We start from the raw sequence: 23,168 nt of genomic DNA, 5'->3' as shown, positions 1-23,168 counted from the left end.
AGCAAAGCACTACCCATGAATAAGTCTGGCAGATTTGTCACAAAGTGATCATACTGTTTTATGCACTAGATGCAGCTAGTATAAAAATATCCAATGAAACAACATAGTGATATGGGCAGTTACGGATGTAAGGTCTTCTATAGTGGTGTGGTGTAGCCTGATTCTCCCAAGGGCACAATTTGTTTAAAAAAATATATATTATTATTATTATTATTATTAATAATAATAATAATAATAAAAATATATATATATTTGATTTTTTTTTTACATATTATTAAATATATATAATATATATATATTTAATAATATATAAAACATTCAAATACTATAGAAACAATTAAAACTACAAATTATGACCATACTTCTGGTTTTGTTTGTTTTGTAATCTATGTACAGATATGTTAATAAGGGTCATCTGGCATCATTTGAAGGCTCTCTCCCTCAATATGTAAATGATTATCAACCCTCTTAGTCCTTTCAGGCCTGTCTGTGTTTAAGCAGAGACTTTTCTTCATTTATAAAATGAAAAGATCAGATTAACACTTTGAGCAGACAAGTGACAAAGAGAAGTAGAAAATTTATTGCAGTATTTGTTCCACCAAAAGGGTATGAATATCCTTTCCTCTTATTACTAGGGTGACCTAATACAACAAAATCTACATTTACAAAATATCCTCCTGCAATAGGCCACATATACTGCATGCGTAGTTCGAAATAGAATAAATTATGTTCAGAGGACTCTGCCATTGTACAGCATGGACAAATAAAATTGAACAAAAATAAAAATTCTTATTTTTTTCTTTTTTCTTCTTTTTCCTTCAAATATCTAAAAGCTAAAAGGAAAAAAACCATCAGGGTGCTAGTAGTATAATAAACTCCAAAAACACTTTAATAAGAACATCAAAAAGACTAATTTCCAACATTCACTTAAGGTTTTATTCTTTTTTTACAGCTTTTTGTCTTCAGAGATATAAACATTTTAGGTTTTTGTCGTGTTAAACTATGATACAGTGGGAGTAGAAATGAGCGACTAGAATCTGCTGCACAACAGCGAAGGAGCTCCCACAACAATGTTGACAAAACATTTCCCTCCAGGTCTCTTTTCTGATAGCCTTTTTAAGGGATAATTAGGGTGAATTATTCCTTTAATGCCTTCTGGATTCTATCCTCTGCACTTACACAAACAAAACGTGAGCAGTCCCTCTAATATAATAAGTCTTATGTTTTGTGTCATTTTTGCAAGAATAACTCATGTAAAAGTATGTAGTGTCAAATATTCTTGCCCTCTTGTGTTTTCTTACAAAAATGAGGAAGGAGAGGAGGAGGGTAGGAATCCAGTGAAGTTTGGCTGTTGTTGGAGGTGGCAGGTTGAGGAGGAGGAGTAGGAGCAGGGAAGAGGAGGATTTTGATAAAGTAGAAATGGAGAAGGGGGACCAAAAAAAACGAAAAAGAAAGAAAAGAAAAAAAAACAAAAACACACGGGAGCCATTAGCTAGCCCCTCCTTCCCGCGCTGCATACAGTGAGCGTAAAGTCTGTACTACTTTGTTGCTCAGTTTGTGGTTGCTGGTCAAGGCAATCTTCTTGTAAATGATGTCCGACTCCTTAATAGTGTCCACCCAAGGCACCAGTTTGCGGCCATCGCGTTTCTTGGCCTCCGCCCAGGGCCCCGAGTAGGAGCCGGCCATCCAGTGGATGCTATATCCGTTGGCGGTCTTCTGGATGACTCGAGCAATTTGCGGCCGGTCCTTGTATTTGGGGCAGGAAAGGGCGATCACATCCATAGCGTCCACTGCGTCACTCATGGAGTCACCTGTTCGCCTTGACCTTCGAGAGGACTGCAGGGAGGACAGAAGGAAAAATGTTGCACTATTTTCCCCCACACTTTTATATTGTATTTTACAGATAGCGTCTGTGTGTATCCATTTCTCTCACCCCTGGGGTCCTTTCGTCGCCATCACTATAGTCGTCATCCGTCTCTGGTCCTGCCTGAGTGCGCGGACTGGGTCCTGACATGGGGCCGGTGCCTCCCAGTAGGGCGCTTATGGCTTTGTTTCTGATGTTAGCGCTGGCAGACGCTTCTCCCTCTTCATCCTCCTCGTCTGGGTCCAGATGTTCCATCAGAACCTTGAACTGTGTGGAGTGAAAAGGCAAGAAACTAACTATGAGACACAAATTTCACATTCCACAGCAGTTAAACATCGACCTCCGAGAACTACAGTGTTGAGGTAACCATTACAAACTAATGGGTATTGAATGATTTGAAGGGAAAATTGATCCAGTGGGGCCAGCCACAGCATTTTAGCCCTAACAGATACAATGTAGATAAGGCCTGGTCAACCCACAGAGTATATGCTCTTTGCTTGGGTGAAGGTAGGAGATGAAATTGGGGTGGGTGATATATATTGATAATACTCTATGTGTTGTGGCTTGTTCTATGTGGGAGGAAGTAAATGACTATATTGCAAACATCAAGTACAAATTGTGACTCGCGTCTCTCAATTCAATTCAACACTCCTGGGCGAGTGTGTGTGGCGTATGAGCATGGCTGTGAGGGGCGTGTGTTTTTGTATCTGGAGGGAAGCAGAGAGAAAGACTTGAGAGAGCGAAAAAAGGGAAGCGCCAAAGCGAGTTTAAACGTGTTGAGGTTGGTAACGGTAATGGAAGATGCCAGTCTCCATTTAAAAAAAGACGGTCAAACTAGCCCCCACGTTGTTTTGCGGTATGTGTATATACTAGGCATTACGGTAAGAGCGTGTAAGAACTGGCTTCGAAATAAAAGTGACCTTCCAGTCTGTCAATAATAAATAATGAATAAATAAAAAACGAAAAAAAATATTAAGTAATAATTAAAATGAATGATGAATTAAAAAAAAAACTACCACCTACAAACTGTAATTCAGAGAAAAATTGAATTTGTGTGAATAATTATTTAAACTTCATAATAAAGAATACATTTCCAAAGACCAATCGGACCATCAAAGGGTTAAAGCGGCATTAGGCAGTATATTTTTGGCATCATTTGGCAAAAATTCCATAATAACCTTTCAGCATATTTAATTTAATTAAAGTGTTCCGAGAGATAATTAAACTTCTGCACCTCCTCATGGCTCTGTTTTCAGGATTTTAAAAAATCGAGAGACTTTGGCCAATCACAGGTCATTTCAGAGAGAGGACGTTCCTATTGGCTGTTCTAGAGATGCAGATTTGCGTTCACGCCCCTTCAGTGAAAGCCTGATTCAGCGTGGGAACATCCTGCAGGAAAAGTTGCTATTCCAGCATTGGAAACAAACTGCCTACACTGCAAAGCAACCCATAAAAAGACAGACAGACCAGCTACGGTGGCTACAGCAGTAGCTCGGGGAAAGCATCATTTTCTCTCCATCTCTCTTATAGTTTAGCCTTCTATGCTGAAAGGTTATTTCTGGCAATAACGCCAAAAATAAACTGCCTCACCCAGCTTTAAATCAAAGAGTTATGCTATTTTAGAGAAAATATGAAAACAGAGATATACTGTATATTGTATACCACTGCATAGCCTAAAAATATCGAGATAGTATTTATAAACCATATTGCCCAGCCTTGAGATAAAGGCAGGCAGCGTAAAGGTCAGTTAGGTCAGGGTTAGAGAATGGTGTCCGTCATGAGGGCCTAGTTATAGTTCAAAACATCATTTAACATGAATACTGGACTTCCTTGAATGCTAAATAACTTTTGGCACATTTTACTGTGTATTGATAACTTTCTTCAGATAATTAGAAATCACTTTGTATTTAAATGCTGATGTAAGTAACTGGCAATCGGCGATGTCGGCCTACATAAAGCAATGGCATGGAAAGTCTGATATAGCTTCATTACTTACATCTAGGTACTGTCTGACAATCCGCTTCTTGATATCGTTTGACAGAGTGGCGCGAGCAATGTTGTTGGCGATGAAGTCGATGGTTTGTCGTGGGTGGAAGGGAGCGTTGCTTTTTCTGTTCACTGCCTTGTCGTACACCTTTGCTGACTCTGTTGGAGAGTACTTCTGAATTTTGCTGTTGGAGGACAAACAAATGATGAGTTACAGAGGTCATGGAATTCCCAATGTGGCTGAAGGTTTGGAACTAATCAACAACAAACTAATCAGCACTTCAAAATGTAGATATAGTTATTTAGATAAAGGCTGTATAGAAATAAAGATTATGTATATCTTACCCGTCAGAGAATCCATACTGGTTCTTGAGATGCTGTTTGAGCACCAGCAGCAACAGGATGCCCTGAACAGCATTAGCAAAGTCCAAGAGACCTGTGGGATTGTCTGGGAGGAGCCTCATGACTTTTTCCACATCCTCCAAATCCAAATCGTCCAGATCAGATTCAGACTCTGAGCTCTCCGCGGCTGCAACAGGTTTTCTGACCTTTTTAGGCCGCCGTACCACATCGTCATTCTCACTGTTCTGTTCCTCACCGCTACTGTGAGAATCGCAGTTCATCCTTTCCTCTTCATCCTCCCCATCTGACGTGTTCTTCCACTCCTTTACCTTTACCTTCTTCTCCTTACGCCTCGGCTCCTTTAGCAGAAGCTGGATTGGAGAAATTAATAAAACTCCATATAAATACTTATAATTAAAAAAAATGCTTTTCAAGATTTCTTCAGCCTCATTGGAGGGGATACTTACCCCCAATATATGGAAGCTACTTTCAAAAATGCTATCCTACCTCTTTGAAGGTTTGCAACAAGTTGCTGCCAGAAACAGACAGGGTGATGTCTATGTGGTGCATAATGAAGAGAGGCTCCTCCTGGCACTGGTAAGGGAAACAGGCGAGGTTGTCTGCTACAAACAGCAGCATGTTTACTTCCGTCCTCTGCAGAGAGAAAGAAAAGAGAAGAAAAGCATGATTGAGAGTCAGTGCCTGGTACCAACTCACATTGCAGTGTTCGCTTATTAGAATTTTAACTATTCATTAGGGCTGTTAATCGATTAAAATATTGAATCGCGATTAATCGCATGATTTTACAAAGTTAATCGCAATTAATCACACATTTTTTATCTGTTCAAAATGTATCTTAAAGGGAGATTTGTCAAGTATTTCATATTCTTATCAACATGGGAGTGGACAAATATGCTTGCTTTATGCTAATGTATGTATATATTTATTATTGGAAATCAATTAAAACAAAACAATGATAAATATAGTCCAGAAACCCTCACAGGTACTGCATTTAGCATAAAAATATGTTCAAATCATAACATGGCAAACTGCAGCCCAACAGGCAACAACAGCCGTCACTGTGTCAGTGTGCTGACTTGACTATGACTTACCCCAAAGTGCATGTGATTATCATAAAGTGGGCATGTCTGTAAAGGGGAGACTCGTGGGTACCCATTGAACCTCACATATCTTGAGGTCAGAGGTTAAGGGACCCCTTTGGAAATGGCCATGCCAGTTTTTCCTCATCAAACTTTAGCGCAAGTTAGGAGCGTTATTTAGCCTCCTTCGCGACAAGCTAGTATGACATGTTTGGTACCAATGGATTTCTTGGGTTTTCTAGTTTCATATGATACCAGTACTTCTTCACCTAAAAATCCCAAGTTGTCTTAGTAAATTTGCAAGACAGTAAAATAATGGGATTTAACACCTTATTATCTTAGCTTACATTATAAAAGGTACTGCCTTCAAATCAGTGGGATGGTCTGTATAACAGCCGTAATTAACACTTGCTCATTTTATTACATTTCTTGCCAAGACACATTGCTGGCAAATGTGTAAAAAGCACTAAGTAGATTTTCACTTGGCATGTTAATGAGGAAATACCACTTTACACTGAACAGTGCCAAAACTTGTGCAGGTTTACTCACAGAACTGTCATCGAAGAGGTTCAGCAGTGAGATGAGGAAAGCCCTCCGGTGCTGCCGGTTCCCCCGGATCATAGTGAAGAGGTGGGAGCACAGTGCCGAGATCGTCTCTTCCTGTCTGTAACCTCTAATGATGGTCCTCCGAGATGACTCGATGGCCTGCTGCAAGTTGTATGACATCTTCATCCCAGCGACTGCCTTCATCTGCGGAAGAATATGTTGAAAGAAAAGTGTTACAAACTTAGCATTTCAGGCAACTGTTGAGACAGCTGCTGCCATGAGAATGGGCCAATAAAATAATGAGACTAAAATTAGTGTTACAGTATTCCTTCAGCACTACAGAAGTTCCATTTACAATGTGAAAGGAAAACATATTGTATGTAGAACCTGGCTGTAATGCATTTAACATGCACCTTCCTAGTGTTGGTCTACTGGCCATTAGTGACAGAAAAGAGTTATATCACAAACTATTTCATGCAGTAAAACAGCTATGGAACATGACTGATTGAAATGATCTGCAACTGTTTTTGCCTTTATTATATATTGGCATGGATCAGGGTATGTGCACATTTTTAAGTACAAGTTTAATGCAATTTAAGACCTTTTTAATAACTCTAAAAGGAATAAATAATACCATTCAACCAAGCCCCAGACTAAGGGGCTTGGTTGAAAGGCGGCGCCTGCAGCACAGCAGCAGCCTCCGACCTGCCCGGACCCCGCTCTCGGGCCTCTGAAGAGGTCGGCAGACACAAACAGGTGACAAGGGACAACAGCCGCACACGCCTAGGGGAAATCCCGCCCAGAGCATTGACACAGCAACAGGGGGAGGGGAAGCAAGGCCGTGGTCTGAGCGGCCGCCTCTCTATACAGCCCTGCAGACCCAGACCCAGATTTAAAGCCTCCCATCCTATAATTCCAGACATTTTAAGGCCTTGAATATCAAAAACTAAATTTAAGACATTTTTTTAAGGATCCACGGGGATCCTGACATGGATACACTCTCAGATCTCAGTTATTTTTTTTACCAACAGTGCTAAGATGTTGCTGTCTGTTGATCATTCTGTACTGAAGGTTATTAGGGGAGCATTGAAAGGCTAAGTTGGAATTCCTCATCCAGGTACAAAAGGCTCAACTAGCTTAAGTCATCGAGTAACAAGACGAGCCATCATTTTTAAACTTGAAAACACTGAACACCGACTCACATGGATGAATCCCGTGTACTTCTTGTCAATCTCCACCAGCTGTTGGTCCGATTTGTTCCTCATGCTGGGCTCTGGGTCTGTTCCCATTGCAATGAGGTAGGGTACACACTGCACAGACGGGAAGAAAAAGATGTGACGCTCACATGCATATGGTCATATTTCTGTTCTGAAGTAAATGAGTGTTTAACTAGCACATTAAATAATAGATCTTGCTCATCCATTAGGAGTTATTATTAGGCTTTAAGATGCTTACACACAAACATTTTCACATACCAAAGAATCAGAATAAAAATTTTGACAGGATGACCAAACAGAAAAATTAACTGTTTTATATTTATATGATATTGAAATATCGCCCATATCTAGTTCTTGCTCTTACCTGTACAGGATGGATGAGACCCTGATTGAGTGTGAGAGCTATGACGTTGAGAGCAAAGTGCCGTACACTGGACTGGGTGTGGAAGAACGCCTCCAACACCTGCTTTAGATAGAGCTGCATGATGGAGCTGCTCATCCCTGAAGAGATGTCTCCCATCTCCTTCAGATCCTCCTGTTTGGACAGTTTCTTCCCTGCAAGGACACAAAATATGATGTTGCACCAACTTTTCCAGGCAAAATGTCAAAATAAACAACTCATTAATCACATGTGCATTGTTGATAGTGCCACCAACAAAATCTGTATTCCGTCAGAGGATGTAACGCTGGAGCGCTGAAGCAAAAAGGTGTTAAACTACAGCAACAAGCACTTACATTCTCTGTCTGCTTCCTGCATCCGCGTGTCCTCCTCCTGAAGGTACGTCTGGAGGTTTTTGAGGATCTGGATTTTAAGGTTGATGGAGGAGGCACTGTCAGCCAGGATGCCGTTGTACAAGGTCTTCACCTCAGGCATAAACATCTGGCTGGGATGCATGATCACAAGGAAGCCTGAGGGAAGAGAATAACAAACAGCAAAGAAATGTCAGAAAAAGTAAACAATGCATCTCTATCGACCTCATCTCCACCTGCTGGGGCGAGAAAATCTGCTTCTAGCAAATCTCTGGACTTACTACTGCTGTCCTGCAAGTCAACACTGTAAGTCAGAGACTCTGTAACAACATCCCATGCTGTCTAAACACTCATATTTTGCACACAATAAATATGGTGACCTTTATCTTTGTCAAACCTAATAATATTTCAAAATGGTGTTCTTGCCTAAGCCGATGATGGCTTTGGACTTGACCTCCTCGTCCTCATGTTTGGTGAAGTATATCAGCAGCTCGAGAACTTTCTCCTTGATAACAACCTGTACACAACACACACAGATACATAGTTGTTAGATAGCGTACATTTAATTATTTGTTATTAAAAAGACAGTATAGGAATGGCTTTGGTTTCACATCGAAGCCATTTCTCTAACTTTACTTTACTTACAACACTTTCACTAGCAGTGGTTGTTGTTTCTTTCTGTGCCTAAAAATAATAACTGGACTTACAGTTGCAATCCATATCTTTACACAGCTTTAACTTCAAAGGGCTGTCAATCGATTAAATGATTTAATCATGATTAATCACGATTGTCCATGATTAACGCAATTAATTGCAAATCAAACCCATTTTTATTTGTTCAAAATGTACCTTAAAGGGAGATTTCTCAAATATTTAATACTCTTATCAACATGGGAGTGGGCAAACATGCTTGCTTTATGCAAATGTATTCATATATTTAACAACACAACACAAAACCATGACAAATATTGTCCAGAAACCCTCACAGGTACTGCATTTAGCATAACAACATATGCTCAAATCATAACATGGCAAACTCAAGTCCAACAGGCAACAAAAGCTGTCAGTGTGTCAGTGTGCTGACTTGACTATGACTTGCCCCAAACTGCATGTGATTAACATAAAGTGGGCATGTCTGTAAAGGGGAGACTCGAGGGTACTCATAGAACCCATTATCATTCACATATCTTGAGGTCGGAGGTCAAGAGACCCCTTTGAAAATGGCCATGCCTGTTTTTCCTCGACAAAATTTAGCGCAAGTTTGGAGCGTTATTTAACCTCCTTCCAGACAAGCTAGTATAACATTCCTATAGGATTCCTTAGGTTTTCTAGTTTCATATGATGCAAGTATCTTCACTCTAGCTTTAAAACTGAGCCCGCTACAACCTCCAGAAGATTGATTGTGTTAAAGAAATTAGTGGTGTTAAAACGGATTTGCGTTAACGCGTAAACTTTGACAGCCCTAATTTCAAAGTTTAAATATTATGAAACATCGACTGCAATCCTACCTTGTTGGTGCCCTTGAACTCCTCCAGATCGAAATCAAAGTGCCGGGCCAGGGCACCCACAGTGAAGAGCGATCGCAGCAGGAAAGGCTTGTTTGATACCAACGTCGTGATGTTGGGATCCTCTTGATGCTGAACCTTCAGCTTGTTAAGTGCACCTGAAAAAAAAGATGAGTTAACGTTATTTCTAAGGAGACCTAGATTATTGGTGTGTCATATTATTTTTTTTGCAGTGGCGGCTAGGTCGAACTATAGTCAACTCAGTTATATTTCCTTGCAGGGTCTGAAATTATAACCCGCCAAATGCGAGTAAATTGTTGGAAGTGGCGGGTAAAATCATCAGGCCATACGCCACTCTGGCAGACAGGGAAAATGCTAGAGATGGGAATAGAGAACTGGTTCCCGTTTAGAACGGGTTCTTAGTTGTCCGATACCTTGGCATCTCATGCCTTCGTGACTCTCGATTCCTCTTATTGATGCTTTCCGACAGTTACGCATGCACAATGACACATACGCACGCTGTATCATTTTTCAGTTTGTCACTATTTGGCGAAGGTAAAGAACAACGTTATCATGATGTGTTCAAATGTAATCTCGTAAAATTAAGTTTTTGATGAGAAACTTGAATAAATAAAGTTGTTTGAAGGAGATGTTTTCACAGTAATATAAAATAGAAATTAGGGAGGGAATTATGACCTGTTTAACTTCCTAACAGCATACCAAGATTTTTTTAATCAAAGCAAATATTTAAATAATCATAGTCATTTGAATTGTGTGTTTTTATGCAACTAACCACTATAGATGACAATAACAAAGAACAGTTCAGTACTGTGTACAGTCCCCTCCTCCCCCGAAAAATAGGGCTACCCCGGAAGCTGCGGTGTAATTCTAACAATGTAATTTACCGTGCATATAATGTTTTTTGTGTAAAATATATCGAACATTGAATGAATCAGATCTAAAATGATATTTTTTCATTAAGTGCATAGATTTCAAAAGTGGCAGATTCAATTTCTGAGTCGTAGTGGCAGGCAGTGAAAAAAGTTAATTTCAGAGCCTATTTCCTTGTCTTTCAATGTGCTGTGCATACAAGATTAAAGATAGTAACTGTATAACTCACCATAGAATTTGTTGAAGCAGGCCCAGACAAACTTATAGTTGTGCGTGACTTTGTTGACAACCGCTCCCAGACAGCTCACACAGTGCTGGACCACCTAGAGAAAAGGAAGGAGGACCATCACATCATCTCTACAACAAGACTGATTACATTTACATTTTACAGAGCAAACCTGGTTCTACAATGGTGCACCCGATATGCATTTTGTAAAAAGCCACATCCACCCACCGTCATGCCGTATTTGATGATGAGCTTCATGAGGTCCTCTTCGATGGTGGCAAGGAAAGTTTCACTGGGGTGCTCCATCAGAGGTACCACGAGCTCCAAGATCTTCGCCACGTTACAGATGACCATGAAGTCATTGGCAGTCTGCAGGAGAAACAGTAGAACAGTAATTACTGGGGAAGCTCTGATAGAACAGGCACCAATAATGACTAAATTGGTGGTCCTTAAATTCACCTATCAGAGAAATCATCGCAAAATTGTGTTTTCACTGCTCAATCCAACCTGTGGATTCTTGATAATTATGCAATAACAAAATGGATTTAGTATGCACAACTTACGTTACACTTTGTGGTCAGGTAGGGTTGCATGGTCATGGCGTGTTTGACCATGAGCTGGGCCCTGATCTTGCTGAATAAGAACAAGGTGGTGATACACGCCACTAGCCGTGTTGAGTTTACACCTTTGTTCTCTACAGAGGAAAGAGGAAATAAATGAATTCTGATTAAAATCAAACTTAGTATAGAGCATTGATTTATTAAACTAGAGGTATAAATGGTGTTTAAAAGAAGAAAAAAAAAAAATCAACAGTTGCATTATGGCAGGGATTAAGTTGATGTCAAATGATAAACTTGCATACCTGAAAGAGACTCCTCGTATTTGAGGATGTGCTCTACCAGATTGTCAACTAGCGCTACACAGGCCTTTTTGGCTGGCTTATACGTTGCATCCTCTTCAGTCTTGAAAAGCTAGAGCAAGAGAGACAATGTAAATTTAAAAGAGTTTTAAAAAATTATAAAATCCCCACCAGGTGAACCCCGACTTAAAAACAAATCCTTACATTCTGAAGAAGCTGCTCAAACCAGTCGTAGCCGGTGTCTCGACACGCTGCAACCTGAGGTAGAAATCAGACATGAGAATTAAAAAGACTGGCCAAATTTCACAATTGGACAAAAAAATGATTCAGGGTGAAGGTTGATGAAAGAGTTTTCCTTATTGTTGAGATTTACTATTTTCATTACTGGATACAACAAATGGTCAGGCAGTTAAACTTACCACATCAGTGATGTTGAGGATCTTTCTGGTCATGGTCTCTTTGTCGTGGGCTGGAGTCGGAGTAAACCACAACTTCTGGAATGTCTCATTCACCAGTTTCTATAAAAAGCACAAGTTCACGTGCCATTAGTTTGGATTTATACTATGAACTATGATGTATATATCACAATACCAAGAGATTTATCTAAAAAGAGGCAGGATAAGTAAATAGAATAATGATAAAATAATGGAAGTACTAAAATTGTTAAGCAACAAAGGTGCAGTTGATCCATACCTTGATACCCTCCTCATCATTGACCCTGCGGATCATCCTCACACACATCTCAGTAACCTTACTGAAGGTTGGCTGCTCCAGACAGATGTCTCTGAGGATCTTGATCACCCGTTTTCTTACGCTGATACCAGTGTCCTGTGCACCAAAACAAATCAAATTCATAAAGGATTTGCAACATTCTGCAAGCATGACATCAAAAACAACTCGTTTTCATCATATACAAAAGAAACATCTGCATGGGGTGCGATAGCATGTTTCTGCCAATAGGTGGCAGTACAAGACTGTAATGAAGAGTGAACTTTTCATGAACCCTCCTGAGCATTTCCATGACAACAGGCACAACAATTTCAATGTGTTCACTTCCCAGATGCTGAGTAAAAAGAATGAGTACAAAGCTTGTGTTTGGGACTGCATTTCAATATCGATAGCTTATATTACCATGGCTATCACAATGATCTGTGATAATCCTACACTGCATGCTGCTATTAAACTGGCTCCTTATTTAATTATATGCATGATGCAAAAGCAAACTTGAAACATCCAAAATGAACCTTTTTAAGCAAAAGTTCTTCAAACTCAATCCCTGCAGTGCTTTCCCATGTAAACTCAGTGACCAGAAAAAATGGCCTTCCTGCCCTAGTAGAGAAGAAGTGACCCCACTCATTAGAAAAAAATCCAGCCCTAGCCCGGACCCAGCCCAAACCCGACACCAATCACAATAAGCTCTCTCTGATGCACGCAAAAACACACGCAACTAAGACTACTGTTTCGTGTAATGCACGTGAATAAAATGTGTGTAAATGCCGGTGAATAAATGTATGTGTATGTATAATAATCAATATAACAATATTGCATACAGTGGCCTATGTGTGGCCAAATCAAAAATGGCCCGGCCAGAATCGACTCAGCAAGGGCCTGCAGACCTCTGCGGCTCCTCCCATTTGCAGATGTATCAAACAGGTCCTTGCTACAGCAGCTCCATTTCCATACTAGTTTTGCACTAGGTTTTAAAGTCTAAAACATATTATGGGTACCAGGGAGAAAAGTTGTTTTTCCACAGGTGACAATCTTAAAAGGTGTACAACAAATGGGCCACAACTCAAAGATACCTCATCAAAAAGCTTGCTATGTAGGAGGCTCTTATCATAAATTAACAATGGAGATGCCAGGTGGCTTCGGCCATAACGATTAACTGCCAGTGCACAGTATGATGGTTAAGATCACAATACAATATTGGAGTGCAAAGACAATTTCAACACAATATGTCATGTATTTGCCAGTATGAAGAAACAGCAGGGTATGTATTTACCAATAGACAATGACAATGACCTGAAAATGTTTCCATTCTGATAAATAAATAAACGGGGTGTTGCATGTTGTAAATAGCATGAGACAACGGACCTAAAATGCATGGAAACAACATGTATACAACTGTGCAGGTTGGTGGGGGGTGTGTGGTTGATGGAGACCACTGAACTGACATACCTATAAATCAACATTTGATGACACATCATACCATAACATCACTTCAAACAAGGCTCATCAATTGACACAGAAAAGTGGACATCTACCATGTACAGTTCATATAGGGATTGTTAAGACCTCACAACACCATAATGTGTCTACTTTGAGTCTGATTGGGCAGCTTACCAGTATCCTCTCTATGAGCATGTCGTAGTACTGCTCAGTGAGTTGGGGTCTGCTGAGCACAAACTTGCCCAGCAGCTCTACAGCTGCCTCTCTCACACTGGTAGAGTTGTCCATCAAACGACCGTGGACGCCACGCTGCATGTCGGACTGCAGAAGAGGAGAGGAGTGTGTCAGTATACAGTATAGCATGGGAAAAAAAGACAAGATAACTTGCATACACAACAGAATAGCATAGGACAGATTAAGAAAGTACGTTTTGACAGAGAAAGAATGTGACAAGAACAGAAGTGAAGAGAGACTACATCAGGGTACAGTATGTGATATTAATATGGAGTTCAGGCATGACAAGTTGTCTTTGCAAACACAGATTCTAACATACCCTTGCCAGTATGCTGGGGTCCACAGCCACAACCTCAGACAGACATTTCATGGCTTTAGTCCTTACAGCAATGGCACTTTCCCCGAGGACTCGCAAGATCTATACAAAAAATAAATAAATAAATGCACTAGCCTGTTGACACAAACTGATCATTTTTCATTTCAACAGTTTATACTGTGTGGGCAACTTATAGATGATTTCAGGTAGCTGCTGTGATTCATTAAAAAGACAAAGATACTTATGACAGGGCTCTTAACTAACTTTTTTCACCATCCTCCCGGAACGGTCCCTAAGCCGTCCCGAATTTTAAATCCTTGTTTTTCTACATTATCTTTAGTAAATCATTCAAAGTATCCTTTAACATAAATTAAACATCAAAATTGATGTCAGCTGCGCGTCTTCAAGTTGGAGGAGCTGCTGGACAAGACGCTCCTGTCAAGGACAAAATATGATGGAGAGATCTCATTGCAGCCTTATTACCCAGAGGAGATGAAGAGGACTTAAGTAAGTAAATAGGTGGTTAAGATTAGTAACATGATTTGAGCTGTTGCAGAGTTTTGACTCCTAATAGTTAATGTAACGTTATCATCAGCTCACTCACTGAAAATGCAAACGTTGGCTACTGACTGTTTAGCGAGCATTAACAGTCTAACGTTAGCTAACTGGTAACGTTAATTCTAGCAAGTTTACTGCCGTGAGGACAGAGGGCAGTGGTATGTGCTGTGTGTGTGTGTCAGTGCGGGACGGATCAGGCACTAACAGTGTGTGCACGTGTGTTTATGTTGTCAAGGCGGTCTAATAATAACGGTGCGCTACACGCAACGTTCAGTCATTTTCATCTCTGTTCATTCTAACGAGTACTTTTCTTTCAACTCTAATCCCAAATTTTATTTTCATCCTCCCCGATCCTATTTTTCTCGGCCCCAAGACAACGGGATGTCCTGAAGCTCGAGCCTTGTTATAGAATGAATATTAAAATCTTACCTGTGTTAAATAAATATCAAAGCTCTGGGCGAACGGCCTCATGGAGGCCAAATAACGCACAATCAGACAGGAGTCCTCGTAGTCCACAGTGTCAGAGTTCATTCTGGAGAGAAGGGCAAAGAGGAAGAATGTTATAGGATTATACAGTCATACAACGGACAGTGAGACTGTAACTTGCAGGTGGCTGTGACAACAAAAAAGACACAGAGAAATAGGTCAAATAAGTTTGTAATATGAGTGATATAGAGCGAATCACTGAGATATTCACAAAGCCGTACTTCAGTGTGGCAAAATGAGCCGGCGTTGTCTTGATGATGTTGCGCAGGAACTTCTTGCGCTTCTCAGCACGCTGCAGAATTTCACCCGTGGTCTCCATCTCCTTGGCATGTTGTGGTCCATCCGACGAGTCGTCATCCTTCGGGTTCTGGTTCCGCATGGACTTCTCAGCCTCTGTGGTGGCGTCCCGGAACCACTGGGCAACATAGAACTTTCTAGCAAACTAGAGGAGAAGGAAGGTCTCAGTATCAGACTTATCTGATTCAAAGAATATAATTATTTATTTAGAGTAAGAAATCAATATTGATAATTCCATTAACAAATAGTTAGTGATTAATTTAAACCAGCATGTGTGCCTTTAATGCAGCCATTTAATTCTAAAGAAAAAGGTGGAGTTGAGTAGTTTGAGCAGATAACAGCATGAATTTATGGCTAACAAATTAAATTTTTAGTTGTGCTTACATATGGCAGTTGCCTATAGAAAGGTGCTTCCATATGTGGCTCATTTAAAGTAATAAAATACAAGCCAACGTGACATCACTCAGAACATGCACACAGATTTAATCTATCTAAAGCTCCGCAGTGTTTAAAGTCACCACTTGCAAAGCCAGTCTAATGTAAACCCACCACCAGTGAGGCGTCCGTCTCAGCGTTGTCTTCCAAGTAGTCCAGTAGAGCCTTCTGCAGCTGCTGGGTCTCATCCGTTCCTTGAGACTATATAGACAGAGAGAGAGAGAGAGAGAGAGAGATCACAAAAAGACATTTTCTACCTGTTGTATTTACTTATATATATACTTATTTTTGTCACTATAAACATCAACTTATACATTCAAGAGACAGTGAGGTCATTCAATGTGAAGTTGTTCTTCTACCTTTTTTAGGATTCGATCAATTGATCTCTGGTCCATCTTGCTGGTGACGGCGTCCTTCCTCAGACGGGCAGCCACTGTGCCCAGGTAGTCCAGAGATGCTACTCTCAGAGCCATCTCTGTCTGCTTATTACTGAACTGGTGAACCTGATGCGAGCAGAGACAGAGCGAGAAAAGATTGACTTTTACTTGCACGCTACAAGAAAAAAAAGAAAGAACCCATCTTATCATTGCATAAGTGCATTTAAGATGAATAACTTTCTACTTTAGTACATCCTGAAGTGTTTAAATACCTGACTACCACAAATCATAAAGTATTTCTATTGATGGCAGAAATCTAAAAGTAGTGCAATAGACATGTCTTTAGAAACTACAACATCATTATTAAAAAATGCAAAGAATATACACTGATCAGCCATAACATTATGACCACTGACAGGGGAAGTGAATAACATTGATTATCTCGTTACAATGGCACCTGGCAGTGGAAGGGATATATTAGGCAGCAAGTGAACATTTTGTCCTTGAAGTTGATGTGTTGGAAGCAGACAAAATGGGCAAGTGTAAGGATGTGAGCGACGTGGGGAGCGAAGGCTGGCCCGTGTTGTCCGATCCAATAGAAGAGCTACTGTAGCTCAAATTGCTGGAAAGGTTAATGCTGGTTCCGATAGAAAGGTGTCAGAAGACACAGTGCATCGCAGTTTGTTGCGTATGGGGCTGCGTAGCCGCAGACCGGTCAGGGTGCCCGTGCTGACCCGTGTCCACCGCCAAAATCGTCTACAATGGGCACGTGAGCATCAGAACTGGACCACGGAGCGACTGAAGAAGGTGGCCTGGTCTGATGAATCACGTTTTCTTTTACATCATGTGGAGGGCAACGAGTTGGAGGTGTTGACTTGGCCTCCAAATTCTCCAGATCTCAATCCAATCGAGCAACTGTGGGATCTGCCAGACAAACAAGTTCCGATCCATGGAGGCCCCACCTCGCAACTTACAGGACTTAAAGGATCTGCTACTGACGGCGTGGTGCCAGATACCACAGCATACCTTCAGAGGTCTAGTGGAGTCCATTCCTCGACGGGTCAGGGCTGTTTTGGCAATAAAAGGGGGACCTACTCTATATTAGGCAGGTGGTCATAATGTTATGGCTGATCGGTGTATACAACTGGAAGATGTAATTTCCAAACAATGAGTTGCAAGTCCATGTCTCAGTGTTAAAAGGGTTCCTTTTTGATAAAGCAGGGTAAAGTTGTCTGGATCATCTATTCTTGGTTAGTAGTTGCATTTCCAGTTTAAAGAAAGAGCTCTGTCATACTAACCAGTAGTCTACCAAGCAGACTGAGCAGCAGCTCTGCAGCAGGCCACTCTGGTTTGTTTACTGTCGAGAGCAGGTCCTGGACAAAGTTCTCAAACAATGGCCGGTAATCTTCTTCTCCCTGCTTACTGCCACACCTGAGGACGGGGAAGGGTGAAAAAAGTGACAGAGGAGGAAAAGCGGGTATAACAGGAACAAAGATAAAGCAATGAAGACAAATGAAAATGTATAAGGCCAGCAGACTAAATCCACCAAACACAGTGAAGTGTATGAGTACTTGACAAGCTTAGAGCAATGTTTTGAAATGTAGGTCCTTAAATTGTTTGGCTCTCATGCAGTACCCAGCATGCACATGGAGGAACATGCACACCATGAGGATGGTGGTGTTTGATACATATTTCTGCTGACTACAGAGGGTATGACAAACTGTGGCAGTAATGCACATGACAGGTAGCAATGCTCAAAAAGAAAAAAAAAGTAGTTTTTCCTTCAGCTTTCTTTTTGGAGAAACGCAACTCGACGTCACGCTGCAGGGGCCAATCACGTGACCGGCGATACAGAGCTGTACAACCCAGCCATGAGGGAACAAAAGACGTTAATCGTCGCAGTCAATGGGCCATTAAAGTGACTCTCCCACACCACAACGTCTGATCTGGTGTGAATGCAGCCTTAAGCGTGATTTATGCTTGCCGCATCCGCGAGGGGCGCCAGTGTCCGCACAGCAAAAGTGACATCACACCATCAGACACGCCCCCTTGCTGGGGTGCCGTGCGGAAGGTTTTTGACTGTCCATGTATATCCAAATTTTTCTAATTACGCAGACGGGCGGAAGAAAAGGAGAATTTTGAGGAGCTCTGAGTTTCAGTTTGCTGTGAGGAGATAGCCGCACGGAGTAGAGAAGATCTAAACGTTTCCTTGCCACGATTCCACATCAGCTCATGTCCGCGCGTCTGCACTATACATATGTTAATAAATACTTAAGGTGATAGCTTTAGTACAATTACAACTTTGTAATGATAAGTCCATAACCTATTTTAAAGCAGTACAGAATGAAATGGTAATTACTTTTTGAGGAAGACTGAGAGGAAGTTTTGTGCTGTTCTCATTGCCGTCTCATACGAGTTGGTTATCAACACGTCTTGATCCACCTAAAAAAAAGAAAAGAAAAAGGACTCGTGAGCAAATTATATATCTGAATAAGTGTTTGCATTTGTATAAAGTGTATACTTGCTTGCGTGGTGATTTTGTGTGTCCTGTCCTACCTTGCTCTCGTACTCGTCGAACATGTCCCTGTCGTTGGGGAGGTGGACCACACACTGGATCAGCTGCAGCACCAAAGCTGTCACCATTTGGATGTACAACGGCTCTCCATCCTGGTCTGAGCTGTTCAGCCTAAGGACACCAGAGGAAAGGACACATGATGCGTTACTATTATGTGTATTACCCAGGAAAATAACAGACTTTGTGAGTTAGGGAACACACTTTTACATTTGGGAAATCTTCTCCTCTGTCTCAACTATTATTTTTTGCAACATTGATGGCCGGAAAATTATAAAGCCTCTCATTTGAAGCCTTGTCCCTGCAACACCTAATGACCATAAATCAATGTCAATTCGGTATAAAACAAATTACCTGAAATTCCTGAGGGAGCGTTTGCTGGTGGGCAGTCTGGCCAAAGAGGTAAAGATCTCTTCCAATATCAACTGCCGGTGCTTCTCATAGCGTGAGAACACCTGGAGACAGAAAATAATAAAGGTTGTTAGTCTCTACTTTCATAGTCTTGCAGAACAGTAAAAACATGTATTTTAAGGGATGTACACAAAAGTCACAAGGACACATTTAACTTTAAAAAACTGCAACGTAGTATTCCGTATAAAGTGACCCAAAAAGGTGATTTCGAAAAATAATAAATTTCAATACATTTTTGAGAGAAAAAACAGACTTACAGCTGTAACTAGTTTAATGGCACACAGCTGCAGCTCACTGACATTCTCCACAAAGAACGGAGTGATTCCCATAGAAGAAACCTGGACAAAAAGAGAGAGAATGGCATGAATCATCATCTGGTTTGCAATTCAATTTTTGAGTTGATAAACAGATAACGCATGATTTTACTGGTTTTACCTGGAGGATGGTGGTGTCTGTAAGTAGCTGGATCTCTAAGAGCTCAGAGATGTTGCTGACAATGTCGCACACTTTGTTGTACAACATGACGATCACGCGTTGCTTGTGTGTGGAGCATTTTGCACGCTTTGCCTTGGAGCTTAACAGGCCACCTAGATGGACAAGAGTAACCCTGTTAAATACTTTTCAAAGATTTTTGATCGTGAACCATGATTTTACATACTAACAAACACTTTTCTGTTTATGAAAAAAGAAATATCACATAATATTTTGGCACTCTGTTAAATTAATGTCCCCTTGAATAAGGGTTGTATATCATAAAAGAACTAACAGCTTTCTAAACGCATATCTTAAGGTACTAATGCGAGAATGGGAGCATTTCTATTGCCTCCGCACGGCTCTCAACATGACAACGGCTGAGCTGGTGACAAGCTGGTCAGCTAATGGTGCTAACAGTGAAAACTACTGTAACACTGTAATTTCCAGACGCCAGGGATCAACTAGTGACAGGTTTGTCCATCTCTCGGCTTATTTCTTGGACAAAACTCATCAATTTAGTTTCACTCAGATCACAACAGCCCAGGCACATATACAAATCAAATGATCAAATGAAATAAAGCTTTTTTTTCTTTTTCCTCACCTCCATGAGGGTCCACCCTGTAGACCGGGTCGTACTGTGGATACAGTGAGTTCTGAAGATGGAACTTGGTGTATTGTAGCACCCGCTCTATGACGTCTTCTATGTAGACAGCCTTCGGCATGTGCATTGAGGTCATGATGTTAAGAGCTGTCAGACAGGCGTCTGCTGACTTTGTGACTCTCTCCATTATCAGGTCTCTCCAAAGTTTCTCCTCATCTTCATCGTGGTCCTGAGCGTAGAAATGAAAATGTGTTTTCAGAAATAAACTTATCTGGAGGCTGAAGGGTTTTAATTCATTCATTCTAGCATTTTTTTGCAGCATTTTAGCAATTGATTTTATATTTTTGCTGCCAGTAGGATGCTTTTGATTTTTCTACATGAATACTGTATGGATTTCTGTAGTATATCACAACATTCTCATATTAGTTAAGAATATTTAACACAGAAAGAGGGAGGAAGGTAGCTCACATGGCTCATCATGGTGGAGAGCCTGGACCCATCCAGGATATTCTTCTCCAGTATGTTCAGCAGTTTAACCAGCTTGTCTGATGGGATCTATAACAACAGAGACGGTTGGTTAGACCCACATCTGAAACAGCACCACAACAGTCAAGCTTTCTTTATATTAATATTTTATATATACAGTACCCTGCTGGAGATGCCCATGGCCTTAATCTTGGCGGACTCGCTGCCCAGCTCACTCAACTGGTGTTTACCAAGCAGAAATTCTTCAGGTATCCCGTCATCATCTGCTGCAGGAAAACACAAAACAAAACCACAATAAAGTACAGGGAAGTTTCTACATTTGGATTTTCAAAAAGCCAGTCAGCAGTGATATTTACCCATGGCAGTGAAATCCACATCCTCCAGATTCTCCAGTATGTTGTCAATGCAGTTTAAGAACCTCTTGAATGTTGACGAGTCCATCAACTCCTCTTGGGTCAACTTGGGTTCATATGCTTTCCGTTTCTTCTGCTTCTCCTTCATCTTCATCTTTCTGGCAACTGAACGAGAGAAATTTCATCTTAATTTCTTTGATTTTTGTTTTGTTTTTATTGTGTGTGCCAAATACCATACACTCTTTCTACAAATTCATTATCTTAAGAAACTATCACTGTTTTCTAGGTTTCAATTTGTCGGATTAGAGTCCTTTACACAGCGGGGGCGTGACACAAATGTGAAATACTCACCTGCAAATATTATGTGTCTACTGCTTTTAATGTGAAATGTAAGAACGGAAGGAGTGGATCTGGTCTGCACTGCCTTTGTCAAGGTTGAAAGGAGTAATAAAGTTTGCCGTCCTGGTACAAACTGCAGAGCCTCGGTGTTGTTGTTTCATAAATATAGGTGCAACTCAACTCGTTCCACACAATGTGATTGGTTGGTTTTCGCGCGTAATAGTCACGTTCTGTGTTTAAGTACTCATGACAAAAACAACAGTTTGAAAAAATATATTGACATGTGAATTAATCGCACAAAAAAAACACACGTGTAAAGGCCTGAACACTGACAAGTAACTTATGGATGCATTTCCTTTAATGCTTTCTAATCTGTGAGGTCATGTCATTTATTTAGTTTTCTGTATATATACATAAGAACATTACTTCCCAATCTAATGTGGGATTAACTGTGGAGACCAAACAAAGCAGTTCAAATTAATGTAATACAAAAAAGAAAATGTGGAAATGCTGTGACAAGATGACTCGAATACTGACTTTCACTCATGCTGGGTGGCGGCGAATGTTCATCGGAGGAGTCTCGGTAGCGGCTCCCTGAGCCTCGCCTGCTGTCCCGTTGCCCGCTTTTCCGATGATCCCCTGAACCCCGGCGTTCCCTTTCTTCCATATCCCAGGTCCTGTCTTTGTCTCGGCGCTGCCGCTTCCTTGCAGCTGTACAGATTAGGCATAAAGAAATGAGGCCCTATAATCTAAAAAAAAGTTATACCAAAGTAACACTAACCCTTTACAGTTTATTGTCACTTAAATTAGGGCTGTCAATCAATTAAAATATTTAATCGCAAATTAATCACACATTTTTTTTATCTGTTCAAACATTACCTTAAAGGGAGATTTGGCAAATATTTAATACTTTTAACAACATGGGAGTGGGCAAATATGCTTGTTTTATGCAAATGTATGTATTAATTTATTACTGGAAATCAATTAACAACAAAGAATAATGACCAGAAACCCGCACAGGTACTGCATTTAGCATTAACAATTATGCTCAAATCATAACATGGCAAACCTAAGCCCAAAAGGTAACACTAGCTGTCAGTGTGTCAGTGTGCTGACTTGACTATGACTTGCCCCAAACTGCATGTGATTATCATAAAGGGGACATGTAAAGGGGAGACTCGTGGTTACCCATAGAACCCATTTTCATTCACATATCTTGAGGTCAGAGGTCAAGGGACCCCTTTGAAAATGACAATGCCAGTTTTTCCTCGCCAAAATTGAGTGTAAGTTTGGAGCATTAATTAGCCTTCTTCGCAACAAGCTAGTATGACATGGTTGGTACCAATATTATGAATATTTCAAAACAATAAACAAATGGCCAAACCTTATACAAAGACTAGCAGCGAGAACTGACGAGAATCGAATAATTTGACTCACACTCTCCATTTGCGTCATAGTCCTCGTCCGAGCTGACCTCAGCGTATTTGGGCTTCTCATTAACAGTGCTTCGTTTCCTCTTGTTCACTTTTACTCTTTCACACAGGGGCATGGTGGACTCGATCTCTGCCAGCAGCTCTGGGGGTAACTCCTTCAGAACTGCCGGGTCCATACCACCTGAAAATTTGACAGTAACAGTTTTGAGTTATTACCAGAAAGGTAATTCTGTTTTTTTATTAAAGTGAATTGTTTAAGAAAAATTTACAAAGAGAGTGAAAAAATGCTGCAAAGACATTTGAATGAAATGAGCAAATCTGCTTGCAGTTCAACAGCTTCT

General features: G+C 40.7%; 1 protein-coding gene across 3 annotated transcripts in view; it reads right to left on the bottom strand.

The window, feature by feature from the left end:
• Positions 1–557: 557 nt before the first annotated feature.
• nipbla (NIPBL cohesin loading factor a) overlaps positions 558–23,168 on the bottom strand; it is a 37,213-nt gene continuing 14,602 nt past the window's right edge. For 2 of the 3 annotated variants that reach the window (XM_037777084.1, XM_037777085.1), the window contains exons 14-49: positions 22,832–23,008; positions 21,932–22,105; positions 21,059–21,220; positions 20,865–20,968; positions 20,685–20,771; positions 20,217–20,445; positions 19,577–19,728; positions 19,399–19,479; positions 19,085–19,185; positions 18,715–18,844; positions 18,518–18,600; positions 17,457–17,589; positions 16,141–16,284; positions 15,896–15,982; positions 15,271–15,491; positions 14,993–15,095; positions 14,009–14,107; positions 13,630–13,776; positions 11,980–12,114; positions 11,706–11,804; positions 11,491–11,544; positions 11,290–11,398; positions 10,991–11,121; positions 10,656–10,796; positions 10,431–10,524; positions 9,314–9,468; positions 8,232–8,322; positions 7,791–7,964; positions 7,420–7,610; positions 7,041–7,148; positions 5,842–6,042; positions 4,700–4,846; positions 4,196–4,563; positions 3,861–4,035; positions 1,934–2,131; positions 558–1,836 (exon numbers count right to left, since the gene is read on the bottom strand). In XM_037777084.1, coding sequence (XP_037633012.1) covers positions 1,489–1,836; positions 1,934–2,131; positions 3,861–4,035; positions 4,196–4,563; positions 4,700–4,846; positions 5,842–6,042; positions 7,041–7,148; positions 7,420–7,610; positions 7,791–7,964; positions 8,232–8,322; positions 9,314–9,468; positions 10,431–10,524; positions 10,656–10,796; positions 10,991–11,121; positions 11,290–11,398; positions 11,491–11,544; positions 11,706–11,804; positions 11,980–12,114; positions 13,630–13,776; positions 14,009–14,107; positions 14,993–15,095; positions 15,271–15,491; positions 15,896–15,982; positions 16,141–16,284; positions 17,457–17,589; positions 18,518–18,600; positions 18,715–18,844; positions 19,085–19,185; positions 19,399–19,479; positions 19,577–19,728; positions 20,217–20,445; positions 20,685–20,771; positions 20,865–20,968; positions 21,059–21,220; positions 21,932–22,105; positions 22,832–23,008 — 5,333 coding nt within the window. In that variant the 3' untranslated portion in view covers positions 558–1,488. The remainder of the gene's footprint in view (positions 1,837–1,933; positions 2,132–3,860; positions 4,036–4,195; positions 4,564–4,699; positions 4,847–5,841; positions 6,043–7,040; positions 7,149–7,419; positions 7,611–7,790; positions 7,965–8,231; positions 8,323–9,313; positions 9,469–10,430; positions 10,525–10,655; positions 10,797–10,990; positions 11,122–11,289; positions 11,399–11,490; positions 11,545–11,705; positions 11,805–11,979; positions 12,115–13,629; positions 13,777–14,008; positions 14,108–14,992; positions 15,096–15,270; positions 15,492–15,895; positions 15,983–16,140; positions 16,285–17,456; positions 17,590–18,517; positions 18,601–18,714; positions 18,845–19,084; positions 19,186–19,398; positions 19,480–19,576; positions 19,729–20,216; positions 20,446–20,684; positions 20,772–20,864; positions 20,969–21,058; positions 21,221–21,931; positions 22,106–22,831; positions 23,009–23,168) is intronic. The other variant, XM_037777083.1, reaches the window with a different exon arrangement.

Source organism: Sebastes umbrosus, chromosome 8 (genome assembly GCF_015220745.1).
Source record: "Sebastes umbrosus isolate fSebUmb1 chromosome 8, fSebUmb1.pri, whole genome shotgun sequence".
NCBI lineage: Eukaryota > Metazoa > Chordata > Actinopteri > Perciformes > Sebastidae > Sebastes > Sebastes umbrosus.
The sequence above is the reverse complement of the archived record's forward strand: the minus strand, read 5'-3'. Positions and strand labels throughout refer to the sequence as shown.